Source organism: Tachypleus tridentatus, chromosome 12, assembly GCF_004210375.1.
Source record: "Tachypleus tridentatus isolate NWPU-2018 chromosome 12, ASM421037v1, whole genome shotgun sequence".
Taxonomy (NCBI): domain Eukaryota; kingdom Metazoa; phylum Arthropoda; class Merostomata; order Xiphosura; family Limulidae; genus Tachypleus; species Tachypleus tridentatus.
Window position 1 is genome coordinate 26855956 of NC_134836.1, and position 19799 is coordinate 26875754.

A 19799-nucleotide genomic window follows, 5' to 3' on the forward strand; every position below is an offset into this window, starting at 1 on the left:
TGTAAAATTCTATGAAGTTGTTAAAATTAACCATTTTAATTATTATATATACAACAGTCAAATGATAAAATAAATTATCTAACTGTTGTTGCATCTGATGTCAAACATGTAATGTTATAAAAAATATGATAGCTCACTATACCATATAAATTAATGAATATTTTATTGAAGTACATAGCAAGCAAAGAATATATTGTTTTGAAAGAATACGTGATTTGTTTCACCATGCCTAATATTGTTTCTGATTATCAAGAGTTTTCTCCCAGGTTGCCCAGATTTAGTAATTATTATTTACAGATACACTCTGAATCATACACTATATACATAAGCTTATGGGAAACTTTGGTGTATAACAGTGCCCTGGAGCATGGTGTAACATGCCACATAAGGAAAGGATCTTCAAAGTGTCTCAGAAGATTGAGAGTGATAATATCTGATGATGAATAGTAATATATTTATTGAATGTTTCAATGTATGTTCACTTAATCTGCAGTATATTCCTACAGTAAATGCAAATAATAACGTGAGTGCTAGAGAATAATTTTGAACAACAGTAAACATTTATAAAGGGAGTGTTGAAGTTCATGGGGAATTGAGAGCCAGTAAGTGAACTAGGTTAATGTTTCCAAAATAAATAGGTAAATGTACCTATATAGGTGAGAAGTAATAATTAAATTTAACAGCTTTTCAGTCTTTATAATGCTTAAATTACAATTAAAATATCATAGTTTTTTTTTCAATTTGCTGATATATTTATTGCTAATCTTTACAACTGTAATCTTTCAGGGATTTGTATGATTGATAAATGTTATAACAGGGATGTGTGAATTGTTGTACGTATAATACAATATCATGGATCTATGTCTGGTTATTCTTAAGCAAACTTTAAGTAATGATCAGGGATGTAACTGTAGTAGAAGCCATTTCTTCTAGCATCATGTTATCAAACTATGTTTATATCATCTTGATTTTAATTTCTGCACAAATTGCTGTTGAACTGGGTGAATTTTTGTTTTTACAGAAAAGCTTTCTCATATGCTTAAATCAGTTGCCTAAAGACGTTTTAAAGTAGAAAAGTAAACAGTTATTTTTATACCATGACACCCAAGACAGTTGTGAATACATTTCAACTTTGAAGATTTTATTTTTGTGTTCAAATGTGTGTAGAAATAACTACAAGTTTATTTTCTCTAATTTTACTCTTGAGGCATATTTCACCCATCTGAGCATTAAACAGTTAATTCTTATATTTAAAGTAGTTCATGAATCTATAACATGTTTAATTTAGTGTTGTAATATTATTCTTGAGGCAGATTTAGAAGAGTTAATAGTTACATCTAAAGCAGTCTGCTAATCTGTAACATATTTAATTTAGTGTTGTAATGTTACCCTTAAAGCAGGTTTATAAGAAATAATATTTATACCTAAATCTGTTTGTCAAGCTTTAGCACAAATTGAAAGTTTAAGTTTTGATTTTTTGGGGGGGTGTTCTTTTTTCTTGCTAAAGTATTTTCCTTTCATTACTGTAGATTGAAATGGCTCATAGAGTTCTTAGTAAAGATATGGGAAGTTTAGTACAAGCTTTGAAACAGGCTCAGAGGTACAGTAGAACTACTCTTGATGGGGATTATCGAAAGAGCATGTTGTCAGCTGCTCATGTTCTTGCTATGGATGCCAAGAATCTTCTGGATGCAGTGGATGGTGTTCGGATAGCTATTTTCCAATCTAATCAGTCTGTCTTTTTGGATGAAACAGACCCAACCTGTATGTCTACACCTTCAAGCAGTTTGCCTTCTCCAGATGCCCCTAGGTCAGTGGAGTTTGTGGAAAGGGGAAACAAGGTCCATCAAGAAGTGGTTACTAATCCACTGAGGGCTCTTATGGTAACAACCATAAAAGACAGTACTCTGAACACAATGGAGACCCAAGAACCCCTGGCTTCAATAACTGTGTCAAAGCCCCTTGTTGCTGGAGCAAGTGAAAGTGGATATGACATTACTTAGTGGACTTCTCTTATATCTTTCCATTGTTATAGTGATTATTGACATTGCGCTGTGGTCTACAAAGTCGCCTTATCATTCTCTTTATGAGGGGACCCTTAACCAAGCTTCCAGTGTACAGAACCAGTTTTAGTTGACCAGACTGGCAATCTTCTATGTATTTATGTTACATATCGATGACATTAAGCCTGATGTGGTGGTGTCTGGTGTAAAATGCGTAATTGTTGTAGTCACCACTGGTCAATACCTTTACTTACACAAGTGTTCATTAGAAAGAGAGAAAAAGGAAGGGTTGTCCAGATGTCAGAGGATCTTAGTTCCAGAGTTACCAAGCTTTCCTTGTTATACAATTGCTGCTCTTTAAGTTCGATTACTCATTTATTTTGTACCCCAAACTGCTGAATTAAAACTTACAACTAGATTTTAGAAAATAGAACTTCAACTTTTTCTTCACATACATTGTTATCTGTGCTTTACTACTCCTGTTAAACTTTTTCAAAGTCTGATTTTCTTTTCACACAAGTAATGCATAAGTGAAAGTTTCAAGCAATAATACAAGAATAAAACTATTCCATTACAGTGATAGAAATAATACAGCAAAAGCAATATTACAGGTTTATAACTTAATAATATTCACATCTGTTAACTTGTAAACAGTGAATATATATGTAATAAAGGTTTAATCCATTTCCTGCCAGAAGCAAATATTATCTGTAAGTGTTGCTACATGTGACAGGCTTCAAAGTATACAGCAGTAAGCTTCAGATTCTGTATTGTTTAAATTTGGGACTCAGTACACATGGGAAGAACATCTCATTGTGTAGCTTTGTACTAAAACTAAATATACTTTATTTCCTAAGTGTATGGACATTCATTGTATTTATTATTTGTATGATTATGTATTAATATTCCAGACAAGCATTGTAATTTAAGTGATTTCTTGTCATAAGAAAAAGTAAGAAACTTTGCTTAAGATCAGATGTAGCTGCCAAACATGGTTATATAAGATGCATAATTATTAAGAAGTTTTTTATTGTTAGAGAAATATATACAGATTGCAGAGTTCACAGAATATAACAATAAACTTTTAAAAAGGAAAAGAACATGCTGTGGATGTAAATTATAGTCATGTTTATTCATTTTGTGGGAGAAGAACTTTTGAGCTTTGACATGACCTAGCATTACACATAAATCCTGGTCACTGTTGTCTGCATAGCCCTGGACAACCCTTTCGTACCAATGACTTGATCTCAGGTTTGTGTAATCACTCATTAATGAAATTGTGTAGATTTGGTTTTTTCAGTAGATGGAAATGTATATTTATCAGAAAAGTTTATAAAAATGATTGATTTTACCTGATGTTTTTGTTGCTACAACCTTAATTTTTCTCAACTTGCTGTGTCTTATTTTATTTGCTTTGTTTTTGTAGTAGATTTTTATTCTGTCTATATTGTTCATGATTACTCTCTCCTAGTAAAAGTGAAACAAAATTAGGAAAATTACTCTCGGAAAAATAGAAGAACACATAAAATTGAATCCAGAAGTGAAGAGCTTACAGGACTCTAAACTAAGACGTGGACCCTCGTCATAATGGGTGCATATGTAGTGCACATTCCCTGCTTTGTTTTATCAAATAAACCTTTCCCCCACCTCTCTCTCCTACACCTCTGTTACAGCCTGGAAACGTTTTATTAGATCCAATTCTAGTAACCTCTGACTTTTAATGGCATCTGGTTATCTCATTGTTTTCTTGTAACTCAAACACTAAACAATTACTCAGTCCATTGTCAAAGAAAAATTCTATTGAGTAATATAAAGGAAATCTGATGTCATTTTGTAACAGATTTTAAATTAGTAGAATAAAGATATTTTGACTTATTTAATTATATTAAAAGTAAATTTTGTGTTGCAGAATGTGAATAAAGTCATTTTCAACTTTAATAAAGCTAGTTTAATGTTTAATCAGTATTCATATAACATATTTGAAAATAAAAATATACATCAAACTCTGGAACTAGTTCTACCAAAATTTAATTTCTGGTTATAGTATTGTTTCATAATATTAATGTCCTGTTAATTTGAATACCTTTATGTACATGAACATTTCTTATGAAACATAATTTATTTTTCTGGTTTTTGTGATTACAAATGGAAGGTTAAGTTTTGAAATTAACTTAGAATACAGCTTTAGAAAAGCTGAAATATAATATCTAGGAATTATTATAACTTTGTTAGTTCTAAGTAGATTTATTTTTTAATGATTTTTATGTATTTTTCTAAAGAAGCAATATGGCAAAGTAATTTAGAACACAGTGGAATAACTTTTTTCCTGAACAGTTTGTTTTAACATTTTAATGTTGTGAAAAATTTTAATTTATATATTAGGCTTAACAATTGCTGTTTTAAAATAAGCCCATATTACATTGCAAGCTAAAAACTAAAGTTGCAGACCTAAAAATGAGTAGTGTTAATAATTGCTTTTAATGCTTTTGTTTAATGTATATTTAAGGGAACGGCATGTGTTTAAACAAGCTAGAATTCCAACTATTAATAAAACTATAAGCTCTATATATTTTGCATCTGTTAAATAGTTACTGTATATTCTGAGGTTTTGTGAATTACGAAATACTGGTTATTTATCAAAGACGTATTTAAGTTACTTCTTGATGTGGTGATAGAAATTCCTAGTTGCTAGGTTTCATTCATATTGTCATAAAAAGTACGTTATCACTTACTAATTAACCCTATTTTCATCAGCAGACTGTGCTGTAAGTTAATGACGATGTTATTAGTGTTTAATAAAAATATTGAGTTATTATATTAAAGTAACATTCATCAGCTTAAGATGACTTTTTTTCCCTTAAGGCGTTTTTATGATCACTAATCATTCTCCTGACCGCCTTTGATCATTTTAATTTTGGTTTTTGAACTTTTTAATTTTATTGTATCTACTTACTCAAACTTTGTTCAGACATTGTATTGCTTGGGCCGTTTTCGGTGTAAAAGTCACAGGTCTGGGAAACAAGTGAACTGATAATAAGTGACTAAATAAGGTGATCAGTTTTTCTCCTTTTTTTTTCTTTTTTTTATTCGTTGCTGTGTAGATGTACCTATGTATGTATGTATACAAAATGTTCAGAGTGATTTACCGAGACTAAAATAAAGTTTTAATTTACCTGCTTTACTTCGTGGAGTGATTTAAGCGAACTACATGTTTATTCACACCTAAACTTTTCACAGTAAACCTCCTCGTTCTTTCAGCCGTGAGGGCGTTATAATGTTACGTTCAATCGTACTATTCGTTGGTAAAAGAGTATTCCAAGAGTTGGTGGTGGGTGATGATGACTAGCTGTCTTCCCTCTTGTCTTACACTGCTAAATTAGGGACGGCTAGCGCAGATAGCCCTCATGTAGCTTTGCGCAAAATTCAAAACAAACCAAACCCAATATATTTTTATCTGTTCTCATTGCGCTGAAAGTTGAATCCTTTCAAGTTTCTACAGAATTGTAACTGTTGAATATAGATATCCTATAGGGTTTAATAAATGTGTGAAAATTTAAGACATGAGCATATAGATGTAACTGTTAAAATTATAACTTGAGTGGATGAATGTGTGAAACTGAAAAACAATTTGGAAAGCCATTCTGTATACAGTGGAGCGCCGTTAAGCCGCGGTATTTGGGGGGTCAACCTGCTTAACCGCGGCTTAAACCTTTGTGACTGAAAAGCCGAAGTCGCCAACAGCTCCGTGTTACATGCGGGCCGCATTTTAAATCTCGTGGTAGCGATATTGCGCAGTTGCATAAATTATTAATTTTTTAATACCGAAGGGAGATTAACGGTCGATTTCTATTGTAATATATTTTATTTATTTCCCAAATTAAAGCAAATCCTTTTTTAAATATCCCCTTGAAGTTATAAAGACAATGAGAGTGTGAGAAACTTTAAAAAGCCAGGTAGTAGATTTAATACATCAAAAATTTTGGGACAAGACTGCTACAGCGGCTTAAGCGATTTCGCGGTTTACTGGTCCGCGGCTTAACGGCGCTCCACTGTACATAGTAGCAGCATAATGCTATATAACATCATAAATCGACACTGTTATACATAATAGCAGTATAATTGTATATACCATCATAAATTGACACAATTCTGCCCATACAGATATGGAAACTAACAACAAGGTAGTGGCACGATGTTTAGATTACACATTGATACTATTTTTATGCCGACTCACAAAAAGGGAGCAGCACAATATATAATAAGTTGATAATTTGTTTTATATGGAAGCTTACAACAAGGTGGCAGCACAGTGTTTATATAAATCATTAATACTATTTTATGTGCAAACTTATAACAATGTGGTAATACAATGTTTATATGACAAGTTGTAATTTTGTTTTGTATGAAAGTTCACAACAAGGTGGCAGCACATTATATAAAATCATAAAATAGGAAGTTTTTATACTAGGTTACAGTTCAGAAGTAATATGTTTATATAAGAACGCATGATGTATATATAAATAAAATCAAAAGCAAGCAGTAAGTATAGAAAATTACAATGTGGTAGTCCAATTTGTATTTGAAAACGTAATAACAATGTAGGATCACGAATCGTGAAATTTGAGAACATCTATCATAGTAAAAACTGTTCTATTTAACAAAAATAATTGCCATATGTTGTGCTTATTTCGGTTAAGTTTCATTCCTCCTGCAGTGTAAGGTGGTCAGATTTCGAAACAGAAATATCTAGACGTCCGAGCGTCATGATAGAATGGCTGGGAAATCATACGTGATTAACAACTCGAACTATTGACTCTGGAATAAATTTTACTGTTTCTAACCCTTGTAATATGATGTAAACCATACATTAAGTTACTGTTGTGTTTAAAGACAATATAAGCGATATTTTAATATTAGAATTCGAATTTAGTTACGAAATCCTAACAAAAATGTTCTGTTTGTACAAAGTGATTATTGGAATGTAATGATTTTTGAACAGTTTCTGAAATACACCCTTGTGCAAATTAATTGAAACAAATAATCATTTTACAATATTTTCAGCATGACGGCTGGTGTAGGATCGCTGAACCCACTAATTTCCTTTAATAGTCATTTTTCACACAGACGGCGTCATTAGCTGTGTTTTGCATACGGTCGATCGATTTTTGAGATATATGACGAAAACTTGAGGAATATTACGTCATTCGAAATTGCGTTAGACTTTTCTCAAAAATGAGGCTATTTGTTTTACTGCTAATCAGTCGTCATACACAATTGACGTGACTTCTAGAAAGCGTACAAAGATTGTGACACTGTACGAGCACACCGGTATGACTTACAGGGAAATCGCGGACGTTGTTGGTGTTAGTCTATCGACCGTCAGCTGTGTGATCAAGGCCAATGTGAGTACCGAAACGTAAAAGATGTGGCCGAAAAAGGAAAACAACGCGAAGAGACGACGCGTACGTGGTTAGGGAGTGTGTAAAAGATCCACGGAAGACAAGTGATGCCATAAAAAGAAATTTGGAGGTCAAAGGAATAAAAGTCAGCTCTTCAACGGTTCGTCGTAGGCTTCTTGATGTCGGTCGAAGGGCAAGGAGACCAGTCAAAAAACAACTTCTTACCAACTCAATGAAGAAAAAAAGGTATCAATGGGGTCTGAAATACAAGAACTGGAAGCAAGAACAATAGAGAAAGGTTTTATTCAGTGACGAGACTCATTTCTTCGTACAGGATCAAAGAAGTCTGCATGTTTGCAGATCTCTAGGTGAGAAACTTCGAGAATCTCATATCAATCAGTTCGTAAAACATACCTTGAAGAAGATGTTTTGGAGCTTTTTCACCTCCTATGGCGTCGGAGGCTTACATATCGCAGAAGGTATGATGCGAAGACCACAGTACATCAAAGTTTTGCAGAGAAGAGTTGTTCCAGAATTGAAAAAGAGATTTCCAGATGGATCTGGCATTTTTCAGCAAGATTTGGCTCCGTGCCACACATCGAAACTTGTGAAGAATTTTATGACTACAACGCGAATAAAGGTGCTGGACTGGCCTGGAAACTCTCTGGACTTAAATCCTATTGAAAATTTTTGGGCGATTTGTAAAGAAAGACTTCGGGGAAAAGACTGTACTACGAAAGATAAACTAATTGAGGTGTGGTACTGCGATCCAAAAATCAGTAAAGATTGCAGTGAACTCGTGGACTCGATGCCAAAGCAGATTAATGATCTTCTGAAAAATAAAGGCGGTCATATCATGTATTAATTTGTGAGTAATTTTTGGATTCTCAGAAATAAAACGCAAAAAAATTGAAAAAAATTGTTATTTTCTTTCTTGTTTCAATTAATTTGCACAAGGGTGTATGTATTTTATTAAACAGTGGTGTAAAAGTGATCAAGTAGAGAATAGGGTGAGGGATATCCATGTATTGCGAGATCATTTTGCCCTTTAAACTTTAACATTAAAATATTTTGTTGTTTATGAAAAAAATGTAATTTGAACATTTGTTTTGATCCTGGTCTGGATCTTTTTTTAAAAATGGGTCGCGTTTAACATGGTTAGTTATCTCATTGAACTTCGCCTCATATGCATACGCATGCGCTCTTACAAAGTTGCCAAGGTCTTCCTAGCTGTTTACACTAACATTACACTTTTCGTCATATATAGAAATACTTTGAGAAGGTCAACGTCTAGAACTTAAAAAGATGGAAAATAAAGACGAGTTATTTCCAGGTAAGATCGATTTTGTTTTGCAGTTAGTAAAACATAAACACCCCAACTTATGCTGTCCGATGTTTATTTTATTGTTACTATACAAGTCAAAGGACTGTAAGGTTATAAGTGTAATGAATAGTAGATACCAAACTATAATAATACAAGTTTGTATAATTTACTGATATTGCCACAATACCTACCTTAATCCATATAAATGAAATAAAACATTCCCACTTTGTTTTAAAATACTTGATATAGGACTAATTATGTTTTTATATTTTAAATTAAAATTAATAACACGCACATTGCTTATATACAGTTATTTAATGTTACGTGTGATACTCATACAGATGTATACAGTAATATTATATTGCAAGAGCGGCCAATTAAAAGAACTACAGCTGACTTAAGCAAAACGAAGCTTCGTTTAACAGTCACTGTTTCAAGCAGGTTAACAATTAAAATATTTTTGATAAACCTTGATTAAACATATGTGACCAGGTGGTTAGAACGCTTGTCTTACAACTAAGAGTTGCAGAGCTGGATCCCCGTCACACCAAACATGCTCGCCTTTTCAACCGTAGGGATGTCATTATGTTACGGTAAATCCCACTCTTAACTTGTAGAAGAGAACCCCAAACGTTAGCAGTGGATTGTGATGACTAGTTAGCTACTCTCCGTCTAATATTTCACTGCTAACATCGGTACGGCGAGCGCAGATATACCTCGTGTAGCCTTGCGTGTAATTCAAACAGACAAACATAATAATAGGTAAACAGCAAAACAGGACAAAAACAACACTTAAGTATAATCAGAAAATAAACACAGACATCTAACTATAAGTAAAAGTTACAAGAGAAAAAGTTACCACCAGTCTCATTATTTAAGACAAGAGTTAATTAATTAAGAATATGACTTCTAAGGCGTAACCTCAATGAATAAATACTAATTATTATTATTTTTGTTATGAATAAACCGAAAAATAGAACAGAGTAACTGAAACTTGAATTGGAAAATAAAATACGAACCACGATAGTGTCGTGCGGGTGTGAAATTCTCAATAACAAAGTAAAGGTATTCAGATGGGTAAAGTGGATCTGTTTTTGAAAAATATATATACACACGTGTAAACAAGAAAATCGACAAATCAGCTCAAATTAGTCCCGATACTAGTATCGACAGAATTTCACCCTTGATGTTCATAATAGGGATTGCAAGGTTTGTATAACGCCCCCACGGCTGAAAGGATGAGGACCGCAGGAAATTGCAAAAAACCCGAACAGAATGTTCGCACAAAAGAACTTAGACATTAAATATTCAGTTCAAACAACACTTGAAAAACCTCTACTAGTGACCGTTGTGGCTGTACACACATAAAAATACAGACAAAAAAGCCCGCATGTTACAGTTACAAAAGAAAAAGCGCTAAAAACGGTTTGGTATGTTGCACCCAAACCTTTTGTAGAATACTAAATATGGTATTGTGAAGGTTTTAAGGGTATTAAAAATTCAACTTGTTTCCTTCGTAACCTAAAAAACGTCATAATTGTAGTGTAAACGATGTTATCATAACTCCTTGAAACTAATTTCTAACAAATATCTGGTGTTTCTTTTAAAAACAATGAAGAACAGGGTGGAACAGAAATTACCAGCTAATAATTGATGAACGTTATACGACTATTACATGTTGGTACTCATTTTTATTACACGATACAGTGGGTGTATTTAGGAAACCAACCTCTGTATTATATATCAAGTGAAAGAGTGAATTAAAAAATCAAGACACGTAACACATTGTTAGAATAATTACTTTAAATACACTAAGGTTTATTTAAAACAATATTTTAAACGTTATGTTTGAAAAGGCTACTTTACAACTGGTGAAATTTTCTAGTGGATAGTATGTCTTTCTCCAGCGTATACTTGCCTATTGCTATGGGCTACGTATAACAAATTTAGCTACACAGAAATTATAAACATTCACTATGTTAACAAACAAACCTCCATGACGATCTCAAGTTGTAGTTTAAAATTTTACATTTCGAACTAGTGTGATCAAATAGTTAACAGCTTCAGTAAATCACAATGAATTTTACCGGTTAGTTACTAGTTAGTTTTTATTATTACAACGTATAAAGTTAGCTACCATTTCATATAGTCTTTTGCCCATAGATGTGTATAAAAAACTTAACGAAGAAAATAAATTAAAAATTTGGGAATTTAAAAACTTGCAAATATGGATTGTAAAAATGTATGGAAACAGAGCTGGGGATACTGTGGACATTACTTACTCAAACTACAAACTATGATGAGACTTTGTAGAATGGACGGCAACTGCCTGTCGTGGAGACACAAGTGTAGAGGATGACGTTTCAAAAGTCTTCTGCCTTTCGTCATCAAGTCGGAAAACTTTCGAAACGTTGTCCTCTGCACCAATGTCTCCGCAACAGGCAGTTGCCGTCCATTCTGCAAAGTTTCATCATGAATACTCTGCCTAAACAATCTATCAAAGAATGCAAACTATGATGGTCTGCCTTAATGTAACAGAAGTTCTACCTAAGACTAAATAATTATCTTTTCTTGTCAAAAGTCCACTCAGGCTGATTCAATTACTTTAGAATCGAACAGACAAGACGAACTAATTTTCTCTACTTTGTTCTTTATTATACAATCTGTAATAGATTTATCTACGCCATCCCGTGGGTTACCATAGTTGTATCCTGAAGTTTAAACAATTGTCTTCTTTTCATCAAAATCCACACAGACGGGTTCAGTTACTTCAGAACACTCTTTAGCATCACAGCTTATTTCTCCATGTCTCTGCTGTGAAACTCACACGTTTGTTATAGGTAAAATAACAATCAACTAAGTTTGTTTTTTGAATTTCGCACAAAGCTACTCGAGGGCTATCTGTGCTAGCCGTCCCTAATTTAGCGGTATAAGACTAGAAGAAAGGCAGCTAGTCATCACCACCCACCACCAACTCTTGGACTACTCTTTTGCCAACGAATAGTGGGATTGACCGTCCCCGTAGAAATCGAAGTATATTTATCATTGTATTTCTTTTCATTGTTTTTCAATATCGTTTTGTAAAAGCGCTCGACTCGTAATCAGAGGGTCGCGGGTTCGTATTCCCGTCACACCAAACATGCTCGCTCCTTTCAGCTGTGGGGACAATATAATGTGACGGTCAATCCCACTATTCGTTGGTAAAAGAGTAGCCCAAGAGTTAGCATGGGATGGTGATGACTAGCTATCTTCCCTCTAGTCTTATACTGTTAAATTAGGGACGGCAGCACAGATTGGTCTCGTGTAGCTTTGCGCGAAATTCAAAAACAAACAAATATACTTATTTTTTCTTGGTTGCACAGAAACCTTCTATTAGCTATCATTTAATGTGTGTGTGTTTTTCTTTTTATAGTAAAGCCACACAGGGCTATCTGCTGAATCCACCGAGGGGAATCGAACTCATATATCATTTAGAAATTTGTGTATTGACAGTGAGACCCCTCCCTAACAAAATTTAGGCCGCTTCAGACATACCTAAAAGCTGTTTTGTCATGAATATTATATAACAATATCCTATTGTTATAAGAATAACAGTCAATGTCTTAGGATGAATGTTGGGTACTAAGGTACTTTTGACTGACTACCTCCCTTCTGGTCATTAGTTCAAAAGTAGCAATAACAGTAGGTAATCTTAGTAGTTTTCTCACCAATGCAAATGCAAATAATTCTGCTTAAGTAACATTTATAAAAATTACATGCCACTAAACTAATTTATGTCACATCAGGGTTATTTTTCATGCGATATGATAATTCGTTTGTTATATCCCAATCAGTGTGGTTAGTTTTGGTATGTGGTATGGTTAACATCTTGTTGTATGGTCTGCGTTAATTTCACTAGTATTTTCTTAGAATTACCAGGTATGACTTGTCGTTTCGTTTGTATATAACATTTACTAACTCAGTGCCATAGAAAGAATGGGCTTCCCCTAAACTTCAAATTCGTCTCAGTAAAAATACTTCAAAATTACTCTCGGGAAAATTGGAAAACGCATCAGATCCAAAACCCAAAAGCTTCCAGGGCTCTGTCTAAGGCAAATTCTAGACCCCGATTGTAATGGTATCCTTCCCCCTTTACAATTTGCATCTCGTACCTCCAATACCGGCGAGATCTACATATAAATGTTTATATGTTACAACAACACTTGAATTTAAAAAAGTGGCAACAAAGTGTGAAATAACTATTTTATTTTATGTAAAATACATAATATTTCTACACACTCGGCAGTAATTCATGGGATTAATTGGAATAATGATGAAATTTTTGTTTATTTGTTTGATATGTTGTTAGGGACCTTCTGCTTAATGAAGTAACGAACGATCCTAAAAAAAATATGTTGCATCGTTTAGGAAATGTTGATGGGATATATATATATGGATACAAATCGGTGATTCTAGGCTTAAGTTGTTTTTTAATGAGATTGTCCCAGGTAAGTCAAACCCGTCTCAGTGTAACGGTAATCTTTGAGTGAAATATTACCCATTTAGAAATTCTAGGCTTATAATTATTTTCGAGAAGTATCATATGAAGTGGAAGAAAGTAATTGTTTGAGTTTTAAACTTGTATACACTAGGAATTAAGAAGATCGAATACCGTCCAGATGCAGGCCCAGAAGATACCATGAGTTTCAAGCATTATAACGCCTCTGAAGTGAGTATGTTAGTTAATCGTATTTCTTTATCATGTCGAACTTTTCATAATTTTAACTCTTAGAAACATTTATGTAGAAATTATGTTTACAAAATCTGTAACTGTTAAATGATTATATTTTGTGTTATTTATTACTCAGAATAGTACTAAACATACTTACGCAGGGTCTTAGAAAGTATTCTGTTTAAAAGAGTAAATAAAACCAAAATTAAGGGCAATAGTTACTTTTACTTGGTTTTGAAGTTCATATGTCATGGTGTGTTGTAACCTAGACACAGTGTTTTTAAACGTGCTGGACTTTTTTAAACCATTCGTTTTTGCAAAACACTTTTTGGATTCACATGTATTGTTATTAAAGAATGAGCGACTTTAGTTTTCTCCCAGTTTTGTGTGATTTTGATATTCAAACCAGATATTTCAATCGCTTGACGAAAGCGAGTACTTAGATGTTCATCCACGAAAGGTATAGTCTATGAAACAGAGTCTTGATGTGATAGTTTCTCGTTTTGATGTCATTTGTTAATATTTTGTGAGTGAAAACTGTGAAATTTCTTAGTAATGTAACTATACGGGTAGCCATTGGACAACAGTAGCTTTTGTAGTTCGATCCTGGCTTGCATCTTACTGTCAATGGTGTTGCAGATTTTTTCAATTCTATTAAGTTGACCAATAATGACACTTCGTTTGGAAGCAAGTGGATGGTGTGAGTTATAACATAGAATAGTAGCTTTAGCATGTGGCTTAGAATATACGGAAGTAACAAGTTTGCTGTTTACGATAGTAACCATAGTATCAAGAAAAAGTATGGATTTCTGGACATTAGCGGGATGAGAAAGTGTCAGCATTATGTCGGAATGTTGATTATTAAGGACTTCAACCAATTTCCAAAAGAAAAGAGAGTCCATGATCTTGTATACCAAAAATATCGTCGATATATCTGTACCATCTGGTTAGTTCAAGATTAGTTTCAAAATAGTAAAAGCTGATTATTTAAAAGAGAGTCCACAACAACAGCAATATTACTGCTCATAACGATGCCTTTATTTTGTTTGTAAAGAGTTGAATCAGATTTGAAGATACTGTTGTTGAGAGTAAATCTAAGAGCATTCTGAATTACTTCTATAGGAATATTAATGGTGGTAGTCTAACAACTGATGGATCTAAAAATGTTCATAACCGAGCGTATACTTATTTCTATAGGAATGGAAGGATATATACAAGTGAAGAGGATAGTGTTCGAATTTATCTTTAAATCTTACCTGCCTAACCTGTTGAGTGCTGTTAAGGTGTGAAGGTATTTTGTTGAGAAAAGGTTGAAGTAACTTTTCAAGTAGCCATGTAAAGAGTGTTGTATATAGAGACTATTGGTATATCTTCGGGTAATGCATGCAGCTTCGGGGGTTTTGAATGAGATGGCATAAGACTGTTAAGAAGTCACACGGGTACAGTGGTATTGCTTTTAAATTGTCCCAAATGTATTTAGCATTACTTTCAAGTTCTTTCACAGGGCCATTCTTAAGAAGTCCATAACTAAACGTATTATATATATATATATAATTATCAAGATGTACCTTAATTGTTTTTAATTGACCGTTTTTAGAAATATTATATTAAACATGATAATTTATAAAGGTAATTAAAATTTTTCAACATCGTTTTCAAACTTCTTGATACTGGGACAAAGTATGCGTTTTGAAAAGTCAACTAGTGAGATTAAATAGCGGTTTATTTGTTTTTGAATTTCGCACAAAGCTACACGAGGCCTATCTGTGCCTTAACCACCTGGCAATGACGCGCCTTTTAGATATCTCTATACTGTAAGAAATATTTTTATTTACCTTTTATGTTTTCTCAGATTTAAGGTACTTCAGTAATTACGTATATGAGCCAAACAAGTATTGTTTGATAATAAAGTTTATTCATTATCAAAAGACCCGGCATGGCCAGGTTGGTTAAGACGTTCGAGTCCCCGTCGCACGAAACATGTTCGCCCTTTAAGCCGTGGGGGTGTTATAATGTGACGGTCAATCCCACTATTCGTTGGTAAAAGAGTAGCGCAAGAGTTGGCAGTGGGTGGTGATAACTAGCTGCCTTCCCTCTAGTCTTACTCTGCTAAAATAGGGATTGCCAGCGCACATAGCCCTCAAGTAGCTTTGCGCAAAATACAAAACAAACCAAACCAAACAAAAGGTATCTGATGTATTTATATGGTTGTGTTGAAAGTGCAGTGATGTCTTAACATATTAAACAAGTTGAATCACGTTTATCTAAAGTCAAAATTTAAAGTGTAACTCCCAAATAACTTGAGTGACAGCTGGGACGAGGTCTAATGATTAGCATGCCTAAACTGCGAAAACAAGGATTTATGGTTTGCTTCCTGTTGCTGTAGAAATGTGCTCCACACTTTGGGTACATAAGTACAATATAAAGATAATGGCCAAATCATACTTTGTGGTCAGATAAGAGTTGGTAAGTGTTATTTCACTGCATTCTACTGGTCTATCAATTCAAAATAACGGACAGTAATGTGCAGATAGTTCTCATGTAGCTTTGCTGCTAAACAGTTATTCAAGAATGTGTTACTTATTCTCTTTATAATTCAGAATAATAGTTGCCACATTGGTGGGGAAGCTGGTTATTTGCTTAGGAAAGGACTGCACTTAAATATTTTATTTTCTCTGAAAATTATTTTGTTTTGAGAAATTTTAATGATACATCAGTATGTGTTAAAAGCTGTGTAGCAAAAGATCTGTTTAAATAAAAATAATTAAATGTGGTTTTATATACAGAAATAAATAAACATATACACCCATATGTATATAAATATATATATATTTTTTATTATTGTTTACAGGTGGTAATGGGAAGGTCCATGGAAGACTGGTTAAGATTTTCAGTGTGCTTCTGGCATTCATTTCGAGGAACAGGTGTATACAAATTCAAATTTAATTACATTATCTGGAATTATAAATTGTTCAGCAGGCATTTTATCAAATAATCAGTGATGTCATTCATGTCTTCTGACCTGGTAAGTCAGAATGAAACATTGCAAAGCAGAATTTTTATCTAACCTCTAGCAGTGTTGAACATGACTTCTGACCTGGTAAGTAAGTAGGACAGCAATTATTCTATTTAGTGCCCAGCATTATTCAATGTGACTTATAATCAGGTAAGTCAGAAGGATAAGATGTACAGCAGGTATTCTATCTAGTGCCCAGCATTATCAAACATGACTTCTGTCTTGTTAAATTGGTAAAATAAATTTTTCAGTGGGTAGTTTGTATAATATCAAGCAGTGTCCAACATGACCACTGACCTGGTAAATCAGTGTGATAAACTGTACATCAGATATTCTATTCAGTGTTCAGCAGTGTTTAAACATGACTTCTGACCTAATAAGCTAGTTGAATAAACTTTATAGGAGCATTTTTTGTATTTTCCAGAAGTTAAAAATATGACATGCTATCTGGGAAAGTTCCTATGGTTATGGATTTACAATACCAAAATCTATGGTTTGGTTCCCTATAGTGAATAGAGCATAAATAAAACTATGTAACACAAATTTTGTTCCTGGATAGTGTGTGTGATATTTAATTACTTATGTTGTAAAAGTACAGAAAATTCCCTTCACACTTTGCTTTTGTGACCTGGATAATGAAATTTAGAGATTAACCTATTTTCTGTGTAGAAACGGGCAAATCTGCACATTTTCATTTACATAAGGTCTGAATAAAACAGCATATGAACCAAGATTTACATGTATTTATACTAAGGTTATACAAAAAAGTCCAGTATATCTTGGTGGAAGCACTCGCCTTGCTCTTCTAAGTATGCTTCCATGTTCTCCTTGAATTTATCAAGATGAGTGTCAAGGATATAGACTTTCAGGGACATCCTGCAGCCATTTTGCCATAGTTCTTCACCAGAGCCTCAACCAGTTCCACATAATCTTTGGCCTTGTGATTACCTAAGAAGCCCCAAACCACTGCAACAAAGCTGCCCCAAGCTTTTTTTCCCTTCCTACTGAGTTTCTTGGGGAATTCTGTACACTCCAGGATCTTCTTTATTTGTGGTCCAGTGAAGACACCAGCTTTGACCTTTGCCTCAGACAGCTTGAAAAAGAAGAAAATGAAATGTAAATAAAAATGACAGTTTGAGTGCCAATTAATAAATGCTTTCTGACAGAACAGCAGATCACATACACATCTGTAACACAGCTCAAGTAAGTCCCAGTATTACTATCACCTTTAAACTTAAGTTCTGATAGTCAGTACCAGTGAGCACTGACAGAATTTCACCATTGGGCTGTTGCAGATTGGTTGATATTACAGAGGTTTGTGTATCTATTCTTTTTGTGAATTCTAACTTTTTTAAAATACTTTTTTGTTTTCCTAATTTCTTGGAGTATACATTGATAGGGAAGTTGTTAAAGGACTTTTGCTTTCCACTGGATCTTTAAGTGGGTTGATATCTAACAACTGTAAGTGTGTTGTATTGAGGTATCTGAGTACCCTTCTTGTATTATGTTGTTTACATATCCTTCATATGATTTGAGAGAGATTTCTGATAGAGGGAAATATGGTTGTGTATCAGTAATCATTATTTGTAGTGTTTGCTTCCTTTATTTTCCTTAAAATCAAGTGTTTTTGGCATCCTTTGTTAAGGAGGGTGGTGATAACCAGGATTGTTTCTTCTTTCCTTCTTCATTAATAGAAATATTGTTCATTCTCAAACTAGGCAATATTTTGATTTATAGTTGAGATATTTCCCCAATTTTTTTGTAAACTCATGTGATATATGAATTTTGTTTTTTTCTGTTAACAACATGAATTCTACTGTGGAAATTTTCTTGTTCAGGTGGTTCATCAAGTATTAAATATTGTCTGTAATGTGTGGCTATGTTACAAATGTATCAACATATCTCAGCAAGGGCCTGGGACAAAGAGCAGCTGTTTCGAAGGTGTTATGTTCAAGATATTCTACATAGAGATTAGTCACTGCTTTAGGTAGTACTTATTTTCCCAATGAAAGTAGATTGTATTGATATTAAAGGTTAGGAGTAATGTTATAGTGGAGATTAAGCAGTGGTGCATAGTTCTTAAGAGCTCAATTTTATAACCTTGAAACACACACAAGGGGAAAATACAAAGATAAAAAGCCCTCTACATTCACTTGACTGATAACACACTCAGCAAATCTAGCATAGAAGTCAGCAAAACCTGGATATTCCTCTTGGATAAAATTCAGGTAAATTAGTTGATTAAATTCCTTATCGGAGAAGTCCCCAATAGCTCAGAGGTAATTTTGATATCTTACATGCTAAAAAGTGGGTTTCATACCTCTCAAGAGAAGAGCACAGATAGTAAGTTGTGTAACTGTGAGCTTAATACAGAAAATAAAAATGAAGAAGAAACATAAAATGAGTGAATACCACATCAGTCTTTCTCATGAAAAATTAAACCCGCCAACACAAACTTCTGCCATCATATACAGCCTTTTACAAGATTTTTCTGAAGAAGGCAACAGATTAGTAGCCATAACAAAAGATATAAACTAATTGTCACTTAGTATTTTGAAGTACAAATACTAAAAATAACGAATTAATAATTAGACTTGCATTATTGTGGATGCAACCAAGTAAAACTGTATCTTCAACCTTTCTGTAAGTACTGAAAAGAATTACTCTACTCGGTAAAAAATATCATTTGTGTAGATTACTAACAACTACTCTTATATTTTGGATTAAACAGACACCTATGAATGATGTTTTCTTTTGTATAAACTGACCCTTTTGGATTTCAGATTACAAAGGGATCTGGCAATTATGCTTCTGTTGTTTTCTAATGTAGGGGCTGATCCTTTGGTTTTCCGACCATACAGAGACCATGGGATGATGGAAGTAACTCTCTTAAAAATGCTGAAAGAAGACTAAAAGCAGCATTTGAGTTTTTTTCTAAGCTTGGAAACAAGTATTGGTCATTTCATGACAGGTAACTATTCTATATCATGATGTTGGTGAATTAATAACAGACAGAAAAGTGTTGCCATATTTAGTAATAAAAAACTACTGCATGAATATTACTTCTTGTAGGATTGAAGCCATTTTAGCTTACTTAATTAATGCTGCAATTACATACTAATCATAGAATCCATGCATATTAATTTTTGTGAATTATATTTACACACTACTCTTATTAAAACCTCCTCCTGCATATTCAATAAACTACTGAAGACTGTTGCCATAAGAATCACCAGTATATTAAATTGAAGGAAATTGATAAATAAATGTACAGTACAGGATTATTAAACATATTAATAATAAAACTTGTACATTACTGATATATGTATGGTTAACTTTTTATTTT

The 19799-nt window shown here is 33.4% G+C and overlaps 2 protein-coding genes across 17 annotated transcripts in view; both read left to right on the forward strand.

Moving 5' to 3' along the window:
* Positions 1-5180, forward strand: part of LOC143235393 (focal adhesion kinase 1-like) — a 122275-nt gene extending 117095 nt beyond the window's left edge. For all 16 annotated transcript variants that reach the window (XM_076473510.1, XM_076473512.1, XM_076473522.1 and 13 more), the window contains one exon: positions 1530-5180. In XM_076473510.1, coding sequence (XP_076329625.1) covers positions 1530-2003 — 474 coding nt within the window. In that variant the 3' untranslated portion in view covers positions 2004-5180. The remainder of the gene's footprint in view (positions 1-1529) is intronic.
* A 3193-nt stretch (positions 5181-8373) lies between these two features.
* The window catches only part of LOC143235400 (uncharacterized), a 28742-nt gene continuing 17316 nt past the window's right edge, over positions 8374-19799 (forward strand). Inside the window, 5 exon segments of the mRNA XM_076473535.1 lie at positions 8374-8735; positions 13358-13434; positions 16289-16361; positions 19284-19292; positions 19295-19424. Of these exon segments, the coding sequence (XP_076329650.1) occupies positions 8708-8735; positions 13358-13434; positions 16289-16361; positions 19284-19292; positions 19295-19424 (317 nt within the window). The 5' untranslated portion in view covers positions 8374-8707.